The sequence below is a fragment of the Xenopus laevis genome, chromosome 6S, assembly GCF_017654675.1.
Source record: "Xenopus laevis strain J_2021 chromosome 6S, Xenopus_laevis_v10.1, whole genome shotgun sequence".
Taxonomy (NCBI): domain Eukaryota; kingdom Metazoa; phylum Chordata; class Amphibia; order Anura; family Pipidae; genus Xenopus; species Xenopus laevis.
This window is the reverse complement of record NC_054382.1, coordinates 116259605-116285911: the sequence shown is the minus strand read 5'-3', so window position 1 is coordinate 116285911 and position 26307 is coordinate 116259605. Positions and strand designations below refer to the sequence as shown.

Genomic DNA, 26307 nt, shown 5'->3' with positions numbered 1-26307 from the left:
CAAGCCTTATCAAACAAATAATTTATGCTTTCAAAGTTGGCTACAGGGGGTCACCATCTTGTAACTTTGTTATACATCTTTGCAAGACTAAGACTGTGCACATGCTCAGTGTGGTCTGGGCTGCTTAGGGATCGTCATAAACAAAGCTGCTTGAGTTCTGCATGGCTGGGAAGTAAGGTGGGGGCTCCCCCTGCTGTTCATAAGTATGCCCTTTAACATAAAATGTACTTTCACTCTTTTATTAGAAGTCAGATAAAATTATGAGCACAAAGAGAACACTGAGCTGACAGTAGTAGGGGCATTGCATGAATTATACCTTAAATGCCAATAAGGAGAATTCAAGTGTATCTAGTGTAAGCTTTTTGGCTGCTACAAATATCTCACATATCCATGAGGATATTATTAATTAAAACCAAGACAAGGATCTTATTTGTATATATATTTGTTTTTTAATATTCAAATTCACATATTACAGTGTTACAGAACTGCCTGTAAAACATATCCTTTAATGCATAAAAAATATAAAGCTACTCTCCATGTGTGCAAAGACACTATACACAGGCGCCTAATTGCAGCTCATAAAACACAGTTCTCGTACACTTGTTATTCAAAGCGTTTTCAGGAACTGCTCATAATCTTGCACCGATGCCTTGGCAAATTCCACACAGAAGATCTCATCAGGAGAAGATGTTAGTTTGTCTAAGGAGACATAATTTGGCTTTGTAGGATCATATACAGCTCTTCCCAAAAACTTGAGGAACAGATGTCTCTCCTTAATTTTTAACAGCTTTGAATTAAAGACCTGCAGAGAAAATGAAACAAATCAGTTACTTGATAGAACTGCCCAAGCTGCACCAATGCAATCCATGTTCCACTGCATGACGTTTCCCTCCATCTGATTAACCCTCTCTCGCTCTCATTTCTCTAATCTTTATTAAAACGAATTGTGCTTATAAGCCAAAACATAAAAGTTGGTCTAATAAAACAAAATATAATCCTATATACACTGTATACTTCAGTGGGTTTGAAGTTATTGGTAAATGGAATCTTTTTTCGGGATGCACCGAATCCCCAGATTCAGGGCATCTGAGTTCACGGGCGCCATCTTCCGGCAGTTCGGCAATCTTCTGATCTTCTTCCTTCACTTCGGCAATTCGGGACTTTCTGTGCATGCGCAGTTGTCGCGAAACGGAAGATGGCTCCAGCTGCGCATGCACCGATACATCGATCTCATTTCGGAGATTACCGAAGAGAAGAAGATGGCGCCCGTGAATTCTGATGCCCTGAATCTGCACCGAGGGCTAAGTAAAAAGTTAGGGGCATTTACCCAGGGTAACACCTAGGCTGGGGGCAGGGAGGCTGATCTATGTAGGGTTGGGGGGTAGGGTTTTTTAAATTAAGGGTTCAATTATCCTTTAAGGATTCGGATTCCGTTCGGCCAAGCACAAGGTTTCGGCCAAATCCTGCTGAAAATGGCCGAATACCGAGCCGAATCCTGGATTTGGTGCATCCCTAATCTTTTTATTACTTTGCTATTCTAAACGCTCACTGCTGGTTTTGACTATTGAAATCATGTGCCAGCGACTGTTAGCAGAGACCCAAAGACACTGTGGGAACTGGGAGCCTTGGCTGAGGTTACATTGTTTCAAGACTCAGAACCAGCAGCACAGAAAGAATAGATAAACAATGTTTTTTTTTTTTTTATTGCAGTTACATTTGGAACAATTGTAAATGTTTAACCAATGCATTTTCAAGTTAGAATTAAAGCGTCTCAGTTAGGCTAAATATTATTTTGGGGTTTGCATATTGAAATTTTGGAGAGTTTCCGGAAACTTATACTTTTGACTATAAAACACTAATATTGTTCCTGTAGACTGACCTTCCTAAACAGAATGCAATATTCAAGTTGAGGTCTCACTTATAAACTATATGATCCATATTAACCCAAAAGCTCACAATACCTGTGGGAATTTAACGATGAGATGATGGGGGATTCCCATTATATTGTGCACATAATCAAAGGTTTCTGTTAATTTCTTCTTGTTCGCTGATAACATTTTAGGGACTTTCGTTGCAATGTGCTGGATCTCATTTTTTTTGAATCCCAGTTCAATTTCACATACCTTAAAGAAAACAGTAAAATAAAACACAAGTACATGAACAACAGCAGAACTTGACAAATGGAGCTGAAATCGACAGCATTGCTGGTAGGACACGCAGATAACGGACATCTGTACATAGGTGAAAACAATGTAACAGTCACAAGGTGGTGCTCAAGTGACTTCTAAAAGTAAAATGAAGATAAAGGACCAGTAACACCAATATTTTTTAATACTTAATCCCCCTCCCCAAACTGCTATAGTAGTAGGTAAGGCTTACGATCTCTTTGTTTTTTTTTTTAAATCTTGAGCTTTAATCTGACTAGCAAAGTGTCCCATAGCAAAAGGCAACAGCAGCTTGTATTCCTCTGTGTGCTGAACCATAAGTCAGCTTCATACTGATGACCTAAGCTTTATTCAGCATCTGCAGTTTAAATTTATGATTAAGACATTACCCCCAGAGCAGTCTGAAGGAAAAAAAAACCATACATTTAGGGCAGAGAACTACAGTAAGATTCGGGGAGATTAGTCGCCCAGTAACAAATTTCCTCTTCTTCGGGGCGACTAATCTCCCCAAACTGCCTTCCCGCTGGCTAGAATGAAAATCGACGGGGGGATGATACGATTGGAGCACTTTGTTTTCCGAAGTCGCCCGAAGTTTCCTCGCGCTTTATGTCATCAGTGCAAAGCTGACTTTTGGTTCAGCGTGCGGAGGAATGCAAGTTGCCGTCGCCTTTTTTCTCCTTTCTGCTAGTCAGCAAGTCAGATTCAAGCTCAAAATTAAAACAAAGAGAGTCTTACCTACTAATATAGCAGTTTTGAGGGGGGGTATGAAGTACATTAATTAAGTAAAAAAATTAAAAAAGTAATTAATTTAAAAAAAATTGGTGTTACTATGCCTTTAATATTTTGTACCACAACTAATATTATAAACAATCAATATTTAGACTACAAATAAAGTTTACTTTTCCTATTAGATACTGTAATTTAGGACTTTTCCCTGTTTTATTAAATCCACATCCAGGATTTAAGTAGAGAGGACTGAATCCACTATTTTGGATTCGCCAAACCCCCGAATCCTTCACAAAAGGTTCGGCCGAATACAAAACCAAATCCATATGCAAATTAGGGGTGGGAAGGGGAAAACATTTTTTACTTCCTTGTTTTGCGACAAAAAGTTGGGCAATTTCCCTCCCTGCCCCTAATTTGCATATGCAAATGAGGGTTTGGTTTGGCCAGGCAGAAGGATTCGGCTGAATCTGAATCCTGCTGAAAAAGGTCAAATCCTAGCTGAATCCCGAGCCGAATCCTGGATTCGTTGCATCCCTAGATATAAGTAGTTAATAAAATATTGAAATTAGTGTATTGGCCGTGTTTTTTGACACGAGTGTATTTAGTTTAGGCTTATGTAGAAAAGCCGCATAAACATTACGTGAACTTTCATTTTTTAGCACAGGTATCCCTGATTTAACATACTGAAAGGAACCCATGATAGTCGTGTGCTGCAGAGACCAGGTCCTCACATGAAGTCGCTCCTGCTTTTCAGACAATATGTGTACCATTTTATATATTTATTTCTTTATCTTGTTTCTGGGAAGTTCAGAAGTGTTTATGCAAGCATTTTACACAAGCCCAAGTGAGAAGGCTCATGACATAAAGGAAGATATATTTTCCCTTTAGGCTTTCCTTCAGCAGTGAATGGACTTACCTTCAGATTCTCTCTTACAGGCTCAAGGCTTCCAGTTATCAACCTCGGGAGGCGAATAATCAGGTCCCTTGTCTGTTGAAAGATATTATAACTTGGCATGAATGCAAACAGAATATGTCCACACATTAGTGATCACAAGGCTCAGAGCCTGGGCTGATGCATTTCCTCAATGAAAGATGAACCTGCCCAGGGTACTACTGTAGTGAGCACTGTACTGCCATCTTACTTATGGTCTAAGCCAGCGATCCCCAACCAGTGGCTCATGAACATGTTGCTCCCCAACCCCTTGATTGTTGCTTCCAATGGCCTCAAAGCAGGTGTTTTTTTTTTTTTTTTAATTCCTGGCTTAAAGACAAGCTTTAGTTGCATAAAAACACAGGTGTACTGTCAAGTAGAGCCTCCTGTAGTCTTCCAGTCCACATAGGAACTTTCAAAGAGCCAATCATTACAGCTCATATTTGGCAACCCCAAGAATTTTTCATATGCTTATGTTTGTCTCAAACTTATTTTACATTTAAATGTGGCTCAAGGGGAAAAAAAAAGGTTGGGGATCCCTGGTCTAAGCAATCTTTGCTACTTTGGGTTGTGTGTTTGCACAATTGAGAAGAAACTTTGTCTTTCAGATTCTAAGGCCAAGGACACATGGAGCATTGTCTCTGCTACTCTCAGCCTGTGTTTTTTTTTGCAGGCTCAGAGAAGTGGATCCTCTACCTTCCAGATCTCTGTTTATCTGCACTGAAAAGTCCAGCTTCTGCTTGAGTGCAGGTACATGGAGCAGAGATTGGCCCAAAAAGAAAAAAAACACCTTTCCTTGTTATTTATAGGGGAGGTTCACCTTTAAAGGAGAACTAAACCCTAAAAATGAATGTGGCTATTAATGACATTTTATATACTGAACTTATTGCACCAGCCTAAAGTTTCAGCTTCTCAATAGCAGCAAAGATCCAGGACTTCAAACTTGTCACAGGGGGTCACCATCTTGGAAAGTGTCTGTGACACTCACATGCTCAGTGGGGTCTGAGCAGCTGTTGAGAAGCTAAGCTTAGGGCTCGTCACTAATTATCCAGCAGAAAATGAGGTTGGCCTGTAATATAAGTTGATTATTACATTCTGATGCTAATTGCACTGATTTCTGTGCTGCCATGTAGTAATTATCTGTATTAATTACTAATCAGCCTTATATTGTGACATTTCTATTCTATGTGTACTGTATATTGTGAGTGGGTCCCTAAGCTCAGTAAGTGACAGCAGCACAGAGCATGTGCAGTGAATCAGCAGAAAAGAAGATGGGGAGCTACTGGGGCATCTTTGGAGACACAGATCTTTACTGCTAAAGGGCTGTGGTTGCCTTGGGCTGGTACAGAAGCCCCAAACATCATGTACAACATTTCTAGCTACTTCTTTAGTTAGGCTTTAGTCCTCTTTTAAGTTAACTTTTAAAACAATGACCAATTCTAAGCAACTTTTCAATTGGTCTTTATTTTTTATTGCTTTTCAATTATTTGCCTTCTTCCTCTGACTCTTCCCAGCTTTCAAATGGTGGTCACTGACCCCATCTAAAAACAAAAGTTCTGTAAGGCTTCAGATGTATTGTTTTTGCTAATTTTTATTGCTCATCTTTCAATTCAGCCCTCTCCTATTCCTATCTCTAATTCCAATCAATGCATGATTGCTAGGGTAATATGGTTCCTAGAAAACAGATTGCGGATATTGCAAAGTGGAGAGCCGCTGAATAAAAAACACTAAATAACTCCAAATAATGAAAAAAATTAAAACCAATTGCAAATTTTCTCAAATTCACTCTAGATCAGGGATCCCCAACCTTTAGAACCCATGAGCAACATTCAGAAGTAAAAGGAGTTGGGGAGCAACACTAGCATGAAAAATGTTCTTGGCGTGCCAAATAAATGCTGTGATTGGTCATTTAGTAGCCCCTATGTGGATTGTCAACCTACATTGAGGCTCTGTTTGGCAGTACAACTGGTTTTTATGCAACTAAAACTTGCCTCCAAGCCTGGAATTCAAAAATAAGCACCTGCTTTGATGCCACTGGGAGCAACATCCAAGGGGTTGGAGAGCAACATGTTGCTCGCGAGCTACTGGTTGGGGATCACTGCTCTAGATCATACTTAAAGTTCATTTAAAGGTGAACAACCCCTTTAAACAATATCAGTAACATGGGCTCCGCAAACCTTAAACTCGAGTGCAGTATTTAGGCAGCATTAGTGAATTACATGCCAGAATACACAGCGACATCCTTGGATGCAGATATCAGTGTCCGTGGACTTTGCTTGAAATGTCCCATTAAACAATTAAACACAGGAAACTACTGGCACCTTACCTTTTCGGTGCTTAGGCCCAGTTCCCTTTGGAAAAATCCCAAACGGTTATCCAGCCTTTCCACTGAGAAGTTCAGCAGATAAGGGGCTTTGGCGACCATTCGAGCGACTGCTTCCTTGTTGAATTCTTTCTTTCTCAGGTACGAGACCCTGTAAAGTGGCGAAAGGCTTGTCACTCTAATGGAAGCAATTACGGGATTTCCCACTTTTCATAAGAAGGTGAACTTTTAATTCCAAGACACTTTCCCATATCCGTTCATGAAATATTGTAAATGTAATTGCTATTGAAAGCAGTATCTGTCATCCCCTTTCTGCCAGTTTGGTTTCTTGAAAGAGTGCAGCACAAATAAGCCCTCTTGCTTCTTCTAACACATTACTTTAAAACCACTGAACAATTGAAATGAATGTGAGTTGGAAGTGAATGGAAGTCTAAGTTGTTTATAGTTACCCTTTTGGTTAGTTTATTTCAACAGCAAAATCCTGCCATAAAGCAAGGCAGGACTGCAGTTTTTCCAGAAAGAACTTAAGAAGTATAACCCACCCAAAATAAAAACAGAACCAGGAAACCTAGACATATTATGTGCCCCTCCCCCATTGGTTCACAGGCATGGGACCTACGATCCAGAATGCCTGGGGTTTTCTGGATAACAGGTCTTTCTGTAATTTGGATCGGCATACCTTAAATCTGTTAGAAATTCATGTAAACATTAAATAAACCCAATAGGCTGGTTTTGCTTCCAATAAAGGATTAATTATATCTTAGTTGGGATCAAGTACAAGGTACGGTTTTATTATTACAGAGAAAAGGAAATTATTTTTAAAAATTTGGATTATTTGGATAAAATGGAGTCTATGGGGCAGATTTTCTAAAGGGCGAAGTGGCTAGCGCCTTTTTGCCTGAAATCACATCCGCAGGGACATCGCCAATTCACTAAACGGCGCAGACGACCATTCGCTAGTAGTGATGGGCGAATTTGCGCCTTTTGCTTCGCCGAAAAATTCGCGAAACGGCGAAATTCGCGAAATCGCGCCGGCGTCTCGTTTTTGATGCCGGCGCCCGTTTTTGCCACAAATTTTCGTGGGCGTTTCGCGAATTTATTCGCTGGCGGCGAATCGCGCAAATTCGCCGCTAATTCGCACCTGGCGAATAAATTCGCCCATCACTATTCGCTAGCGTAAGAGACCGTCGCTAGAGTTCGTACTCTATCACCATGCGACTTTTCACTCTGGCGAATCGTCGTTGCTCCGCATATTCACCAAATTGTGGATTTTACTAGACTTTCGCCAGAGTTTCCTTCACCACCTCAGACCAGGCGAAGTGTGGTCCTGTACCCCGGAAAGTCATAAAAACTGTAAAAAAAAAAAACGCAGGCAACTTTTCTATTTCTAAAGCGGGATTGCCTTCAAAAGTCCGAACTATTAAAGATTATTTTTTAACACATTTGAGGGGCATGTCATATATATTTTAGGGTGGGCTCATGTCTAGGGCATAAGAGATACTTTTATGTCTTTATTAAGCTCCCTTGGACATTTATAATAAAAAGTGGCCACTCCAAGCATTTACACCAACATCTCTAAAAAAAAAAAAGACGTGTATACGACTTTTATGTGCCTCCCCTAGTCAAATTGACCTAAGCGTAAGATTACTAGCGAATGTTCACTGGGCACAAATAAACGCTACTGATTCTTCGCTATGAAATGCTCGCACTGAATAAGTATCTCTGATGACAATTTGCCCTTTTGTGAATCTGCCCCTATGAGAGACAGCCTTTCCATAATTCGGAGCTTTCTGGATAATGGGTTTCCGGATAACACTATACCTCTTCTGGAGATTTTCCAGATCCTCGTTCAGAATGAAAGGATTTCTCGTCAAAAATGCTCCCAGATGATCATCTTCTACACCCACATCCTTCAGGAACAGCAGAATTGGGGTCACATCCTTTTCAAAGTCCACCTTTAGCAGTAATGTAGCCACATTGGGGCGTTTCTCCAACTTGGATAAATCAACACCTGAGGTAAAACAGTATAAAAGCCAGATAAAAGTGTTGGCCAACAGATTTTTTGCATTTAGAGAAATGATTAAATAATTTTGTGCAGTTTTATAGCCTATGACCTCTAATTTTTTTTTACTGTGGCAACAAACCAAATATTTGGTACCATTATTCTACCTGCAGCTGGCCAAACACGATTAATCACTGATTGGTTGTTATGGGTTACTGCCCAGGTGCAAATTCGTCCGGGGATAGTAAATGAGCCTGAATAAGTTCATCCCATGGGGGTGTGTGTGTGTGTGTGCTTGATCATAGTAATTAAAGGAATAGTTCAGTGTAAAAATAAAAACTGGGTAAATACTACCAGGCAGTAACCAATCAGAGACTTGAGGGGGCACATGGGTCATATCTGTTGTTTCTGAATCTGAGCTAAATGCCGAGGATCAATTACAAACTCACTGAACAGTTATGTCCCATGTGGCCCCCCTTATAGTCGCTGACTAACTCAGAGTTAGAGAGCTGAAAAGCAGGTAGTAGTGTTCTGGCTGTTTTATTAGACATCCAGTCACTCCAGCCTTTATACATTACATTTTTGGCTAACTAACTATATTAGACACATTTTTTATTTTGCACATCCAATTTATTTATCCAGTTTTTATTTTCACTCTGAACCTTTTTTACTGCCTGACTAGCACTGTAACATTTAAGCACAATATAAATGATAATTATCAAAGAAAATTGACCCCAGTATGTCTAGTACTTGCACTTGCTCAAAGCTTCAAAACTAGATGCAGCATGTAACCCCTAAGTGTTACTATACACTTAAAGGGATAATGTCACTGTAAACATGTTTTTTTCAAAACGCATCAATTAATATTGATACTCCAGCAGAATTCTGTACAGAAATATGTTTTTTAAAGGAGCAAACTTTTTTTAAATGTAATTTTGAAGTTTTGCACGGGGCTATTTCCCAGGTGCCCACAACCACGTGACTTGTGCTCTGTTAAACTTCAGTCACTCTTTACTGCTACACTGCAAGTTGGAGTGATATCACTCTCCTTACACCCAGCAGCCTATCAATAGAACAATGGGCATCCTATCAATAGAACACCTCTGCTTAAAGATTGCTAAAGGTGGCCATAGATAAAAAGATCCGCTTGTTTGGTGACATTGCCAAACGAGCCGATCTTTCCCCGATATGCCACTAACCGGCATGGCTATATCGGGGGTAAACTGAACGTTCGGCCCTATGGCCGAACGATCAGATTACGATGAGAGCGCAATGGGCTCCACCGGGATCAGTTCGGACAAAATCAAACCTGTCCGATCGACCAAACGACCAATCTCAGACGGACGAAAAATGTCGGGACTCTCCACGCACGGTCCGAAAATCGTACGAATCCTCGATTCGTACAATAGGATCATTGCGTCTATGGCCACCTTTAAGGTGGAAAACCCCTGCTTTTTCCTGCTTGGCTGCTCTTCTCATGTCTATCACTAGGGCTTGTACAAAGTGAAGTACAAAGCGAAGGGGAGAAACAATAGCTTCTCAAACCAGTTCCATCCCGAAGTGCTGGCTCCTTCTCAAAGCTCAGACACAATGCACCGAGATGGCTGCCTGCACACCAGTTAAAAATACATTTGTTGGTTCAAGAATAACATTTGAATTATTTGCAATTTAAATTGTAATTTAGAAATAAAAAGAAAAACCATAAAACCATGATAGAATCCCTATAAATGCTACATTAGAGTTGTACTTCTTATAGAAGGTACTATGTAGGCATAGATTCATGATGTGTCTCTATACAAGCTCATAGGGAATTGTTCCTCCTATAGACGTTCCCTGTTTATCTGACCAGGGCCACAATTAGTTAGACACCCATATTTAATTTGCATAAAACCGCTCAGTTTGAGTACCCCCCACACACGTGTGCTTCTCACAGCAGAGCTCACAATCTAGCCAACTGTAAAGTGAAACAGCTTGGCACACAGACGCTGCTCTCTTACCCAGGAACACTAATTTCTTTAGAGTCTCTGACTGATCCACATAGTCCCGGAGTGTGAAGGAATCTGGGGGGATTGGAAGATCTGCGGCAATCTGGGCAGCTTCATTCTCTGTGATTTCTTCCAGTGGAGACTGCAAAGTGGCCCCTTCCAGGTCTGAGCAAAATTAACAAATTAGTCGATTTATTTATGTTTCAGCTCATATGTACCCTACATGCAATGCAGTATCTAAAGCCAATGTTGTAGCAGAAAATAATGTTATTTATGGAATAATTTACCCCCCACTGTAAAATGTGTATATTATAAGTCCCAGAGGAATTTCATGACCATATACAGGCGCACTTTTTATACAGGTCATGGTACTCTTGACTGGTTGACTTATAATATCCTCATATTTTACAATTATTTATTATAATTAGGGATGCACCGAATCCAGGATTCGGCCTTTTTCAGCAGGATTTGGCCAAATCCTTCTGCCCGGCCGAACCGAATCTGTATCCTAATTTGCATATGCAAATAAGGGGCGGGAGGGAAATTGCGTGACTTTTTGTCACAAAACAAGGAAGTAAAAATTGTTTTCCCCTTCCCACCCCTAATTTGCATATGCAAATTAGGGTTCGGATTAGTATTCGGCCGAATCTTTCACAAAGGATTTGGGGGTTCGGCCGAATCCAAAAAAGTGGATTCGGTGCATCCCTAATTATAATACACAAGTTTCAGAAAAGACATCACTGAGCACAGATTATAACTGATGACATCACTAAGCACCGTTTATAAGGATATGATTTACAGGATATTCATGGCTATTGTATATGCAGGGTTTTTCCTTTGTATTTTGGGCTCCATTGTAACGTGTTTTTGGCACAGCTCAACATGAAACACAGTATTTCAATTAGATTCATTTTAATGGGTCAAACTGCTAAAAGTATATTGTGTATTTTCATATTAAAGGCCATGCTGCTCATTAACGCCACTGTTTCTGGGCTGGCTCCATGCAGCTAGTATCTCAAAACTTAAAGGAACTGTAATACCAAAAAATTTAATTGTCCTAAACTAATGAAAATATAATGTACTGTTGTGCTGCACTGATACAACTGGTGTGTTTGCTTCAAAAAAAATCTCCAATAGTTTATATAAACAAGCTGCTCTGTAGCCACGGGGGCAGCCATTGAAAGCTGAAAAAGGAGAAAAGACAAAGGATACACAGCAGATAACAGATAAGCTCTGTAGTGTACAATGGGATTCCTCAGCACTTATCTGTTATCTACTGTGTATCCTGTGCTTGAATGGCTGCCCCCATAGCTACACAGCAGCTTATTTAAATAAACTATAGTAGTGTTTCTGAAGCAAACACACCAGTTGTACCAGTGCAGGGCAACACTGCATTATATTGTCATTCCTCTAAAACACTTTATTTTTTGGTTTTACTGTTCCTTTAAAGAGCATGTGAAAGGCTCCATTCTGGCCCCCAGCCTTAGGTAACAAGTGAGCAGTCCACAGACTTTCCAAGTGTCCGTATATATTTTAGTTGAAAACAAATACTTTTAAAGGTAAAGTAAATCCTAATTAAGCAAAGCTTTTCTACCTTCGCTGAGTGCATCCAAGTTTGTGCTGGGTAATACTTGATTCTCCTGGGGATCTAATTTGATAGATGGCAGGTTCTGCTCTGAAGACATTACGGCTGTATCATCTTCTGTATTGAGATGAGCAAAGTGTCTTCTTAACAGCATCACAGAACTCCACGTTGTTCTTTCTGGACCATATAAATGGCCTAGAAGTTGTCTCAGTGCAACCGTTTCATTTTTCCTTTCAAATCTCTGACTGAGGGCCGCAGAATGCCTCAAGCCTCTTGGAAATTGGGCAAAATTACTGGTGTTTAAAAGGGAAAATCTTCTGCTGATCTGACACACAACCAGAAACATTCTTCCTGCCTTTATCAATCACTCAACAAGGGAAAACAATGCACGAACAATATGGCATGTCAGGCAGGGCAGCCGAGAGCATCAGTCATCATCTGAATGCCAAGATAGTTCCCTGTCCTTGTGAAGATTTTCTAATAGAAATACAAGAGATTGGTTGACAAATTAGAAATGTGTTTTTATAATAAAATGGTTACTAGTAACAGAACTGGATATATCTACACACACACATCCAACACAGTTGGAGGTTATGTTCATATGATTGTAACTTACATATGTATAATTTATAAAAATACACTCGGGTAATACACCCTGCCCACTCTGTTCACATTAGCAAGTCATTAAAAGAGTACAAAACCCTAAAAATTAATATGGCTAAAACTACCATGTTTTATATACTAAACTTATTGCACCAGCCTAAAGTTTCAGCTTGTCAATAGCAGCAATGATCCAGGACTTCAAACTTGTCACAGGGGGTCACCATCTTGGAAAGTGTCTGTGACACTCACATGCTCAGTGGGCTCTGATTGGCTGTTGAGAAGCTAAGCTTAGGGCTCGTCACTAATTATCCAGCAGAAAATGAGCTTCCCCTGTAATATAAGCTGATGCTACAGGGCTGATTATTAAATTCTGATGCTACTTGCACTGGTTTCTGTGCTGTCATGTAGTAATTATCTGTATTAATTACTAATCAGCCTTATATTGTGACATTTCTATGTGTACTGTATATTGTGAGTGGGTCCCTAAGCTCAGTAAGTGACAGCAGCACAGAGCATGTGCAGTGAATCAGCAGAAAAGAAGATGGGGAGCTACTAGGGCATCTTTGGAGACACAGATCTTTACTGCTAAAGGGCTGTGGTTGCCTTGGGCTGGTACAGAAGCACAAAACATAATGTACAACATTTCTAGCTACTTCTTTAGTTAGGCTTAAGTTCTCCTTTAAGCCAGGTCACCACTTTCAAAATTCTTACAATGTGATACATTGACAGATCTTTGCCCAATTTTGCCTTTACATGATTTCATCATTTGGCATCCAGGCCAACCATCGATCATAATAAAGGCCCATGCACACCCAAAACATCAACAGCCTGATGTGGTCCACTGGGATTTTTAAACCTACTGAATAGGTATTTGACCAATCCTTGGTCAGATATCGGTAGAGCAGGTAGATGTTTTGGCCCCATACACAGGTCAGTTATAAAATGAACGGAGCTGCAGTATCCAAGATGGCAGGCACTGTCGGCTCATGCACGGCTAGCTTTACTGAGCTCAACAGCATTATGAAACACTGCCTTTATTAGATACAAATGCAAGGTTTCAGGCTGCCATGAAGAGGCAAGGGGGTGTAAATTAACCCAATCTATTTTCTGGAAAAAAATACACTTTGCACAAAATGTCTCCTTTAAGCATTTTTACAAAGAATAAGAATGTACCAGTGCATTATACACATTTAGATACAGATGAATTGTGCTTAAAAAAAGTAGTGTTTCAGGCAGATTTATTGAATATTTCTGCAAAAACCCTAATAATACCTCCCCAGAATATTTCTGCAAAACCCTAATAATACCTGTGCAGGGGAGCCGGCGGCACTCAGCTCACTGCACTGTAGGACAGGAACCAATCAGCAGCTAGCAGGACCTGATAGAGAACTGAAGCCTGTCTGTGCTTGTGTGACTGCAGGGCTGTGATTGGCTGTCCCCCTTCTACTGTGTCCCACCCCTCATTTGAAACACAGACAGGGACCAGAGTACATCTATAGGGAGCTCCAATAAAGGGGCTATTTTTAAAGATAATATTAATTTTTAGCACCATGTAAAAGCAACACCATATATTACTTATAATTGCCTACAAAATTAGGGTTTTTTCATTTATCCAATATGTCTCCTTTAAAGGGCATGTAAAGTCTAAAATAGAATAAGGCTAGAAATGCTGTATTTTGTATACTAAATATAAACATGAACTTACTGCACCACAAGCCTAATCAAACAAATCATTTATGCTTTCAAAGTTGGCTACAGGGGGTCACCATCTTGTAACTTTGTTAAACATCTTTGGGATTTTATATTTTTGGCTTTACATGCCCTTTAAAGGGATACTCTCACGTTTCCAAAACGCACCAATTAATAGCGCTGCTACAGGAGAATTCTGCACTGAAATCTGTTTTTTTAAAAGTGCAAACTCATGATTTTTTTTATATTTAATTTTGAAATATGACATGGGGCTAGACATGTTGTCAATTTCTCAGCTGCCCCCCTGTCACGTGACATGTGCTTTGATAAACTTCAGTCACTCTTTACTACTGTACTACAACCCTCCCTTTTCCCCCCAACAGCCCAACAACAATGGGAAGGTAACCAGATAGCAGCTCCCTAGCACAAGATAACAGCTGCCTGGTAGATCTAAGAACAGCACTCAATAGTAAAATCCAGGTCCCACTGAGACACATTCAGTTACATTGAGTAGGAGAAACAACAGCCTGCCAGAAAGCAGTTCCATCCTAAAGTGCTGGCTCTTTCTAAAAGCACATGAGCAGGAAAATGACCTGAGATGAACCTACACACCAATATTACAACTAAAACAAATATATACCTGGTTCAGGAATTACATTTTACATGGCAGAGTGAATTATTTGCAGTGTGAAAAGTGTAATTTAGGAATAAAAACACCATAAAAATCATGACAGAATCCCTTTAAAGCAGTTGAAACAATTTTGGTTAAATGCCAAATAATTGTAATAGGAAGCATGTTAATAGGCAGTGCAAATGCTGGGAATTGCCAGTTACATTTTCCCTAAATCAGCTTCCATAGAATATTACATTTGTCATACCTCATTCAAATGTATGTTTATTCAGCTGTTAAGCTGCCCCTCATTGTCCGGTTATCTAGGAACGAGCTGGTCAGTGATTCGCGAAATGGCAAAAAATTCATTGAAGTCAATGGGCGTCAAAATAATTGTGACGCACGTCCATTTTAATGAGAGCGCCATTTTTTTATACGTGCGACTATTTAGTCCAAATGCATTAAAGTCAAGGGGCGTCTGAATAATTTTGACGCGCAACAGTTTTTTGGGGTTTTTTTTCGATGTTTCCCCGGCAAATTGACGCTGCAGTTTCACAAATTGATTAGCTTGCAGCGAAACATGGAAATTCTCAGCGAATTCGTGTCTGGCGAATTTATTTGTCCATCACTACCCAGAGCCAAATACTAAGGCAGCTCCACTTATCTGGCAATCTAAACAAATGGATCTTTCTGTGTATGACCATAGCAAGATCATTGGTGCGAATGAAGTGCAGTTGTACTACAACATGACCACAGAAGCAACATACGCCAGCCAATCAGCTGTTAGCTTTCATCGGCCCACTGCAGCATTTATTAATAAAAGCAAAGAGACGATTGGTGTGGCAGCTACAGTTTCTGGATATAACAGAAGCCCGTACAATGTATTCTCTGGAGACTAGTCCATACTGATATACAGGTGTAGCATGTACTCACCAGGCAAATGGGATTTGGTGGAAAAGGTCGCGCATTAACACATATTATACCATCTAGCAACGAAACCCCCCAGCAATGGAAATCACATCCACTGTCCCGACCCACGTGCGTAACTAACGCAAGCACTTCCTCCTGGAACGTACCATTCCGCTGCAGCGCCGAGGGGGTCATTCTACATGGTTAAAAGCCCGAGTTTTGCTAATAACTCATTGTTGCCAAGTTCAGCATGTGTTCAATGATTTATTTACGTGGTAAGCGAGGAAGGCGCATTTCTTTAGTCAAAAAGAGGGACGCTGAAGAGAGTTGCTCCCCCCGCCGTCTCGTTTGAGTGGATGAGTCCGGGCGCTGTGAGAGTGGCGGAGTGTTTGCTTCCTGGCCTGGAGGAGAGTGACAGGGCGTTCGCCGGGATATGGCCTCTTCTATGAGGTCCCGCACTCTGAGCAAGGATGATGTGAATTATAAGATGCACTTCAGGATGATCAACGAGCAGCAGGTGGAGGACATCACCATAGACTTCTTCTACAAGCCTCACACCATCACCCTGCTCACCTTCACTACCGTCAGTCTCATGTACTTTGCCTTTACAAGGTAAGCCGGGGGTGGGGCAGCTGTGGGTGCTGCCTGCTGGGTTGGGCAGCTGTGGGTGCTGCCTGCTGGGTTGGGCAGCTGTGGGTGCTGCCTGCTGGGTTGGGCAGCTGTGGGTGCTGCCTGCTGGGTTGGGCAGCTATAGGGTGCTGGCTTGGGCAGCTGTGGGGTGCTGCCTGCTGGCTTGGGCAGCTATAGGGTGCTGCCTGCTGGCTTGGGCAGCTATAGGGTGCTGCCTGCTGGGTTGGGGAGCTGTGGGGTGCTGCCTGCTGGGTTGGGCAGCTATAGGGTGCTGCCTGCTGGGTTGGGCAGCTATAGGGTGCTGCCTGCTGGGTTGGGCAGCTATAGGGTGCTGCCTGCTGGGTTGGGCAGCTATAGGGTGCTGCCTGCTGGGTTGGGCAGCTATAGGGTGCTGCCTGCTGGGTTGGGGAGCTGTGGGGTGCTGTCTGCTGGGTTGGGGAGCTGTGGGGTGCTGTCTGCTGGGTTGGGGAGCTGTGGGGTGCTGCCTGCTGGGTTGGGCAGCTGTGGGGTGCTGCCTGCTGGGTTGGGCAGCTGTGGGGTGCTGCCTGCTGGGTTGGGCAGCTGTGGGGTGCTGCCTGCTGGGTTGGGCAGCTGTGGGGTGCTGCCTGCTGGGTTGGGCAGCTGTGGGGTGCTGCCTGCTGGGTTGGGCAGCTGTGGGGTGCTGCCTGCTGGGTTGGGCAGCTGTGGGGTGCTGCCTGCTGGGTTGGGCAGCTGTGGGGTGCTGCCTGCTGGGTTGGGCAGCTGTGGGGTGCTGCCTGCTGGGTTGGGCAGCTGTGGGGTGCTGCCTGCTGGGTTGGGCAGCTGTGGGGTGCTGCTTGCTGGGTTGGGCAGCTGTGGGGTGCTGCTTGCTGGGTTGGGCAGCTGTGGGGTGCTGCCTGCTGGGTTGGGCAGCTGTGGGGTGCTGCCTGCTGGGAGAGCAATTGTGGGGTGCTCCCTCCTGTGGGGGTACAAGGATCTGCTGATAGTGCGCATTAGTAGAATGAATGTATCCTTGCCACAGAGCAATGCCTATAGTAGCACTGGGCGCAGGAGCTTATCCTTTTTCGATTTCAATTGGGAAGTAGGGAAGAACAGAAGGGTATTTGGCCTTGGTCCCACCAGCTTCCAGTCTCACTTCAAATCTCAGTCCCTCCAACTGCTAAAGGTTGTAGCTCAACAACAACTGGATTATTTGCTAGTAAAATACATAAGGTGAATCCACTCTCCCCAATCCGCTCTCCCCAATTTCCTGCATTACCAGGACCCTCCCCCCAATGATAATGCCTTTTATGTTATTCCTTTGAGCATTACACATAGCACCTGCAGACTTGTACAGCAGTCTAATGACCATTTGCTCCCCATTTGTCCATAGCCTCTATACGTTTGACAGACGGAATACGAGATACCAGTTTGAGCATTCTGTACATGTCCAGTGGACATCACTTGCACTGGGATCAGTATATGGGACCTGTGTTGAGTGTGACAGGTAATAAGTGTATAGTGGTACCTGCACTTGGGCAGCTGCCCAGTAAGAAAAGTCTATGGCAAAGCAGTCGCACAATATTTCATATTACACAGAGGAACATAATACATACAAGCTTGCTGTCTAATACAGTGACTGCATAGATATTCAATAAATAATAGTGAATACAATATGATCATGCAGCATAGCGGCTGAATTGCTGGATCTTGTGGAATTGCAGAAACACTCACTGATGGCCCAGTTGTGCTTATTGTTTAGCCTGTGCTTAGGGAAGTTACTGTATAACTCTAAAGCATTGTCACGCTTCCCTAGGATGACAGTCACACTTTTACATAACTGCCAGTAAAGCAGGGACTAAGCAAGGGCATTGCACATAGGAAAGGCCCACTTATGTTTTTAAAGGGATTCTGTCGTGATTTTTATGATGTAGTTTTTATTTCTAAATGACACTATGCAAATAATTCACAATATAACATTTAATTCCTGAACCAGCAAGTGTATTTTTTTTTTTAGTTGTAATATTGGTGTGAAGGCATCATCTCAGGTCATTTTGCCTGGTCATGTGCTTTCAGAAAGAGCCTGCACTTTAGGATGAAACTGCTTTCTGGCAGGCTGTTGTTTCTCCTACTCAATGTAACTGAATGTGTCGCAACGGGACCTGGATTTTACTATTGAGTGCTGTTCTTAGATCTACCAGGCAGCTGTTATCTTGTGTTAGGGAGCTGCTATATGGTTACCTTCCTGTTGTTCTGCTGTTAGGCGGCTGGCGAGTTAGGGGGAGATATCATTCCAACTTGCAGTACAGCAGTAAAGAGTGATTGAAGTTAATCAGAGAACAAGTCACATGACTGGGGGCAGCTAGGAAACTGACAATATGTCTAGCCCCATGTCAGATTTCAAAATTAAATATAAAAAAAAAATCTGTTTGCTCTTTTGAAAAATGGACTTCAATGCAGAATTCTGCTGGAGCAGCACTATTTTTTTTTTTTTAATTTTTTCCCATGACAGCATTCCTTTAAGAATTCACTGTAGCCCACAACACCTAACAGGCTAGTGGCTGCTCACCCCCTGTATTTGTACTTTAAAGCAGCTTTAGTAACATTGTGCAGAATGTCTCTAAACTGCTATGTATTGTATTGCTATGTGGTGTGTCCGTTTCTCTGCGCTCAACCATCTGCTCCACGTGCATTTTTATATGGACTATTTGTGTCCCTTTGAACACCTTAGAAATGCACAGGCCATGCCTTTGAAGCTATTTACAGTCTACAAAGTAAGTATTGGGTCAGCACTCGGCAGTACTTGCTGCTCTAATCTTTCACTTACATTTCTGTTAGTATATTGATTTACTGATACTGAAGTGCTGGGATCTGGTGGCACTGAGCAAATATGCACCTTAAAGGAGAAGGAAAGGTTACAACTAAGTAAGCTTTATCAGATAGGTCTATATAAATATATAGTAAACCCTCAACGTAATGCTGCTCTGAGTCTTCTGTCAAAAGAAACACTGCATTTCTTTCCTTCTATTGTGTACTCATGGGCTTCTGTATCAGACTTCCTGCTTTCAACATAAACCTCCAGGGCTAGGGCTTGAGCATGCTCAGTTTGCTCCTCCCCTCCCTGCTGTAATCTGAGCCCAGAGCTATCAGCAAGCAGGGAGAGACTTGGGCAGGTAGTGATGTCACAGCAAGCTAATATGTCAGCTGCTATCCTAAAAAAACTGAGAGCTCCTAGAGCTGTTAACTTAGGTATGGTGAAGCATTCTACAGAATAAATATACTGTTATAATTTGCACTATTGTGGCTAATCTATTGGCAATAAACTGCCCCTGTAGCTTTCCTTCTCCTTTAAGACAAGTATCCGTTTGGTTGCAGTGATTAATATGCTCAATCAGTCCCTTGATGCCTAGGCAGCAATATTCCTTTTAGTTGCATGTTGGCATAGTTGTACTGGTTTCAGCTGGATGGATGTCACTTTTTTTTTGTTGCCTGCAAATGTTTTTTTTATCCAGGGCTAAAACTACCACTATCTGCAGGCAGATCTCCGTTCTTCCAGTCTTAGAAAAATCTGACTGTCCCACACCTTTCAAGCAATTGCCAGTTAATGTGGAGAGTGATTTTTGTGTTTGGCCACCACTTGCCATTGCCCTCAGTTGATGTGTCTCAGTGAGTTGTAGTTGGTTGGGTTTTAAGTGTGGAGCAGTTTATTTCCAAGTAGCTCATTTTATTATACTTTATTAAAGGACACCCATTGGCTGAAAATATTTTCTCCAACCAAAGGTGTGGGGTAATAGAGCCCACATTCAGGTTGGGGGTAACAGAAGGTTTTTTTTAAAATTGCCCTCCCCCAGCGCTAAGACACCCGCACCAGGAGGGAGCCCCCGGGTTCAAATGGCCATGTTGGGGCACACGCATGCAAGTTGATAATTATTCCCCTATGAGTAAATGCAACAAACAGTGAAGTTAGAGGTCGCCACAGTCCTCTAGAGTGAAATTCCGCCACTCTCCATTCATTTCTATGGGATTTTTAAAAGAGTATTTAGTTTTTCTCTGAAGAAACTGGAATGTCAGGAAGGCTAGGAACATCTTCAAATGTGTCACTGGACCTCTGCCATTGACTTCTACATGATCTCGGCAGGTTTTAGCTGGCATACTATTGAATTCGAAGTTGTTCCCAGGGTCAAGGTGTGATAAATCTCAAATTCGAGTTTTGATTATTCCCAACTCAAATTTGTGAGTTTTGACCAAAAATCTGACTCAAAAAATTTGAATTCAAATTTACAATTCCAACCTTAATAAACCTGCCTCGGGGAGGCACATTTATCAAGGGTCGAATTTCGAATACATGTGTTTTTTTTTTGTTTTTTTTTTAAAACTCCCTTAAAGGCATGTAAAGTCTAAAATTGAATAAGGCTAGAAATTCTGTATTTTGTATACTAAATATAAACATGAACTTACTGCACCACAAGCCTAATCAAACAAATAATTTATGCTTTCAAAGTTGGCTACAGGGGGTCACCATCTTGTAACTTTGTTATACATCTTTGCAAGACTAAGACTGTGCACATGCTCAGTGTGGTCTGGGCTGCTTAGGGATCGTCATAAACAAAGTTGCTTGAGTTCTGCATGGCTGGGAAGTAAGGCGGGGGCTCCCCCTGCTGTTCATAAGTATAATTGTTTCCCTGCTCAGTAGTTAGGGACCATCTGACAATTCCTATCCACAGCAGTAAATGAAGGGAGAATTTCACTGCATGCTGTCAGGTTTCTTATAAAAATGGTACACATTTTTTAATTGAAGTATATTGGAGGTTTCTTTTTCATTAAAGAAAGTAAAAATGGGATTTTATTTTTTTGCCTTTACATGCCCTTTAAATTCAAATGAATTTGAAATTCGACTTGGGGAGATTTATTAATAAAATCGAATTGTTAAAACTTGGTCTAATTTTACTGATTCGAAAAAAACTTGAATGTCGGGAAGGCTACAAACATCACCATATTGATCCCTCGACCTCTACCATTGACTTATTCAGTAATTCGGCAGGTTTTAGGTGGCAAATAGTCTAATTCTCGTTCTTAAAGGGCCAAGGTATAAAGTATAGTATAAATCTCTGAATTCAAATTAAAACTCGAATTGCTGGATACAAAAAAATCAGCCTTATGGTGCACAGCACAGTGTTAGATTGTTTACACAAGCCCCGTTTTGACCTGCACCTGAATTGTACTCAAGTAACCGAATATTCTACATGCCCCCCGACAGCCCCTCATGAATACAAAGCTGCCTAACGCAGGCAGCATTGTATTCATTGGGGAAGCTGCAGGTTTATGCATTCTGAAACTGTAATTCTACACAAGAGGAAGACTCTTTGATTGGGAAAAACATTTACTTTTGTGGGTTTACAAGTCCTATAAATTAATTTCTGTGACTGTCGGTTCTTAAATTTGTATCACAAATAGCTTCACGTTATCCCAGGGAAAGTAAAATAAGTCAGCTGGACGTGTGCCCAGACTTTACACTTAATGTGAGCGCATAGCAAAGGAATAAAAAACCATTCACTGTATGGGTGGACATCCCTGGCATGGTTTCTGAATATCCCAAGGAGGGCACCGCTAAACTATGGCTCTGTGCCCATGAAAACCTGTATTTTTCGAATGGCAACGGAGCTGATACGTTGATGGAAGTTGCGCAGGATAAGAATAATAAATGATTCACAAACTGCTCAAAACGCCAAGTGATCATGTGTAATTGAAAGGCTTAAGTTTCCTGTACATACAGATCAGACCCACACTCCCCCTCTACTTTATTTCCATGCCTATTTCTTTTGAATCATTTAGTTTCCCTGGTAGGTTGACATTGCTAATGTAGGTTGAAATGAGATATATATATATATATATATATGTATATATATATATATATATATATATATATATAATACACAAAAGCCATGAATATCCTGTAAATTATATCCTTATAAACGGTGAGTTCTGATGTCATCAGTTATAAACGGTGAGTTCTGATGTCATTTCTGTCACATGACTCATTGAAATTTGTGTATTATAATAAATAAAGTACCCCCAGTTGTAAAATATGAGGATATTAGAAGTTACCTCGGATTTCCATGACCTGTATAAAAACACTCGGCCTTCGGCCTCGTGTTTTTATATGTCATGAAACTCCTCGGTAAATTATAATATCCCTATATTTTACAAAAGGGGGTACTTTATTCACTATATATATATATATATATATATATATATATATATAATATATATATATATATATATATATATATATATATAATTTATTTTTTAACTAGAATATAAGGCTAGTGCCATCTGGCTCGTATCTTGGCCTTGTGGAAAAATGCAGGTCAAGAATCTGCTCCTTCGCTGCTGCTCTGCTGTCAATTGGGCCTGCATACGTACATTGCCTCGGCCCGGGTGTAGACAGATTTCGGTATGGAAACTCAAGATTTTGCATTTTGCTCCAACACTTGCTGTGTCTGCCTGCACCCGAGCTAAGGCAATGCATTCAAGTGACAGCAGAGCAGCAGTGGAGGAGCAGATTTTCGGCCTGTGTTTCTCCACAGGCCAAGATCTAACTCATCTGACCCCAGCCTAAAGGTTAGAGTCCTGTGCGGAACCAATATCTAAGACCCGGACCGAACCTGCAGCCTGCAACCCAAACCGCGACCTGCATATTTACCCACTTTAAACCGCTACCAGACCCGCAACTGCCTTATCCGCAACCCGCCGGCCACCATCAAACCGGAAGTTATGTTGCTGCAAACCGGAAGTGACATCCTCAAACATGGTCGAGAGGGTCAGAAGCGCGCCGTGTGATGTCAGAGAGCTGTACCGGAAGTCAGATGGGAGGGGGAGATAAGTCAAGAGAAAGCTGCAGTAGGAAGAGACTGTGACCCTACCCACACCTGAAAAGCCTACCCTCATTCCGCAGGGTACCCTCTTTTTTTGCGGGGTAACCCACGGGTACCCGACCCACTGCAGGACTCTACTGAAGGTGGCCATACACTTTACAATTATGAACTATTATCTTTCTATCTGACGATTTAGCTGTAACACATCTGTATTGAAAGTTAATGATCTTTCCGGTCACCAATGATCTCAGGAAAGATCGTTTTCAATACAGACGTGTTATAGCTGAATTGTCATATATAAAGGTAGAAACAATAGAATTCTACCTGTATCTGACGATTCAGCAGTAAACACTGGCCAATGTTCTGGTGCCTTCAAAGGCACCCAATCAACATTTTACGACTTGGTTGATCGACAGACCAGCCGATATCCGAGTCTTTTTCTGCTATTGGTCGGCTTGTCTTCTGCCATACACGCACCGAATATGGCTCAGAACTTTGTTTGGTACGATAATATCTGTGTATGGTTGAAGATGAGCCAACCAATAGCAAAGAGAGTTGGATATCGGCTGGTTTGTCAATCAATGACTGCGGTACCCCGCTGGTTGCGGGTAGAAGTTCCGGCTGCGGCACAGACATGGGTCGGCGGTACTGCGGGTATGCGAGTCGCCATCCTTCTCAATTGCAATTTTTACTTTTTTCCCCTGAGCATGTCTACTTCCGATGATGTCACTTCCGGTTTACAATGACAGCACTTCCAGTTCTACTCCTTTTTTCTGATCACGCCTTCTTCCGATGACGTCACTTCCGGTTTACAATGACAGCACTTCCTGATTCTTGATGGTCAGCGAGTCTGGGTTGCAGATAAGGTACATGTGGGTCCGGTACCGGGTCCAAGCGGGTAAGAATGCAGGTTGCAGGTCCAGGTTGCGGATCACAGGTTGCGTGTACGGGTTCCAAAAAATGGACCCGCACAGGACTCTTAAAAGCAGGTGTGTAGCCAGTTTCCATAGTTTGATCCCAGTGTTGAGAATTGTCCTGTACTCCAGCTGTATTGAAGGGAAGTAGCAATATTTAGTTGAAGGTATTAACCCCTTGCAATGCAACTCGTGGTTCTTCTACTCTAGTAACATCACCTAGTTAACCTTCAGCTGCAGATATTTGCACTAAACAATGAAAACATTGTAAAAACTGCTATTTTTAAGGCATTTTTTTTAATGGTAGGTGAGGGAAGGTGTCGTATGTAATCTAACGAAATTATTATATAAATTACTCAAATTTGGATTTCTATTCTTTCCTCTAAAAAATTTTTTTCTTAAACTCGAGATTTATAAAAATCTTTAATACAAAACATCACCAAGTAAAAGCAGTTGAGGTTCTATAGAAGTCAATAGTAGCTGTGCTGATCCTATTGGACCTTTTTTTTTTTTAAGCATTCAGACTAAGAGGTTTTCAGATTTTTTTTTGCTTGTAATGATCTGAAAAACTAAATTTTTTAGAGGTTTTTGTGATATCTCAATTTTAGCGCATCTTTCAGCTGTTTTTTTTTTTTTTTCGATCCTACTTTATATTCTGAAATTTCATGGCTTTCATTTCATTTTGGTTTCAGAAACCTCTTAGTGTCAGGGCACACAGGCAGATTCGGGGAGATTAGTCGCCCGGTGACAAATCTCCTCTTCTTCGGGTCTACTAATCTCCCCAAATTACCTTCCCGTTGGCTAAAATGTAAATCGCCAGCGGGGTGGCACCCTGAGTAGGTGACTTTGGAAAACGAATCGCTCCGAGTGCCATCCCTCCGGCGATTTACATTTTAGCCGACGGGGAGGCAGTTCGAGAGATTAGTCGCCCCGAATAAGAGGAGATTTGTCACCGGGCGACTAATCTCCCCGAATATGCCTGTGTGCCCTGACCCTAAAACCCCAAATTCGTCCACTAAACAGGCCTTTGTGTCTTTACATAATAACAAAAAAAGGAAAAGAACAGAGGTCAAAGTCAGAAGTTGCCCCATAGATATGTAGATTATTGTATCAAAGTTTTGGGTTTGTCCTTGGCACAAAGGGCTAGTTATAATGTTCATTTTACAATCTATAAAAGTAAACAACCTTCACTTATAGTGCCTGGCAGAACTCCTCTGCATCGAGGGCTTTTACTTCCCCCAACCCACTGGAAACCCTAATTGCTGATGATGCCTTTAACATTGTTGAATATGTTCCTCTCTGTGCCTGTGAGTAGTCACAGTGTCATTGGAAACCCTTCTTATCTTAAACAGCATTCTGTTACATTGATCTTATACCCCTAGATCACTGCCATTTGAAAAATGCTAAAAATACTGTACTTTGGCTGCTTAGTAGTTGTACATTCTCCATAAAACCCTGTGTCCCTTACATATCAGATCTCACCTCTCCGTGTCCATTCCACCTCCTCTTCACCGCACTCTCGCCCTTCTCTTTTCCAGACCCAGTGCCAAGGCCACTTTATTACACCTCGTGCCATTTTCCAGGTGTCACCGTATCACTGGAACTATTTCATTGTGCATCTGCCATCTCACTTTTCCTCCTGTGTTTGTTTTCCCAAAATATCAGAGCAAAACTGTCACACTTGCTTTATAATCTTCTGTACAGGTATGGGACCTGTTATCCAGAATGCTCCAGACCCGGGGTATTCCAGATAAATGCTGTAATTTGGATCTTCATACCTTAAAGGAGAAGGAAAGATACAGAGGCATTTTATTGCCAATAGATTAGCAGCAAAAGTGCAAGCTAGAATGCTTTATTTATTCTGTAGAATATTTTACCATACCCCAGTAAAAAGCTCTAGAAGCTCTCTGTTTGTTTAGGATAGCAGCTGTCATATTAGCTTGGTGTGACATCACTTGCCTGCCTGAGTCTCCCTGCTCACTCATAGCTCTGGGCTCAGTTTACAGCAGAGAAGGGGGTGGGGAGGAACAAACTGAGCATGCTCACGCCCGGGGCAAGGAGGTTTAAGCTGAAAACAGGAAGTCTGATACAGAAGCCCATGTGTACACAATAGAAGGAAAGAAATGTAGTGTTTATTTTGACAGGGGACTCAGAGCAGCATTACTTTGAGGGTTTACTGGTGTATTTAGGTGGACCTTTCTGATAAAGCTTACTTAGTTTTAACCTTTCCTTCTCCTTTAAGTCTACTAGAAAATCTTAAAATAAACCCAACAAGCTGGTTCTGCTTCCAATAAGGATGAATTATAACTTAGTTTGGATCAAGTACAAGGAACTGTTTTATCATTACAGAGAAAAAGGAAATCATTTTTAAAAATTTAGATATGTATAAAATGGAGTCTATG

General features: G+C 41.6%; 2 protein-coding genes across 4 annotated transcripts in view; one reads left to right on the top strand and one right to left on the bottom strand.

The window, feature by feature from the left end:
• Nucleotides 1-433: 433 nt before the first annotated feature.
• mterf3.S (mitochondrial transcription termination factor 3 S homeolog) lies at nt 434-15835 on the bottom strand. 3 transcript variants are annotated; one of them, XM_018268538.2, is made up of 8 exons: nt 15696-15835; nt 11727-12194; nt 10145-10297; nt 7967-8156; nt 6149-6296; nt 3808-3879; nt 1962-2123; nt 434-802 (listed from the first exon to the last, which is right to left on the bottom strand). In XM_018268538.2, the coding sequence occupies exons 2-8, from the start codon at nt 12061-12063 to the stop codon at nt 608-610; spliced, it is 1257 nt and encodes a 418-aa protein (XP_018124027.1). In that variant the 5' UTR covers nt 12064-12194; nt 15696-15835; the 3' UTR covers nt 434-607.
• Nucleotides 15836-15936: 101 nt separating this feature from the next.
• Nucleotides 15937-26307, top strand: part of ptdss1.S (phosphatidylserine synthase 1 S homeolog) — a 35069-nt gene continuing 24698 nt past the window's right edge. Inside the window, 1 exon segment of the mRNA NM_001096780.1 lies at nt 15937-16140. Coding sequence (NP_001090249.1) covers nt 15962-16140 — 179 coding nt within the window. The 5' untranslated portion in view covers nt 15937-15961.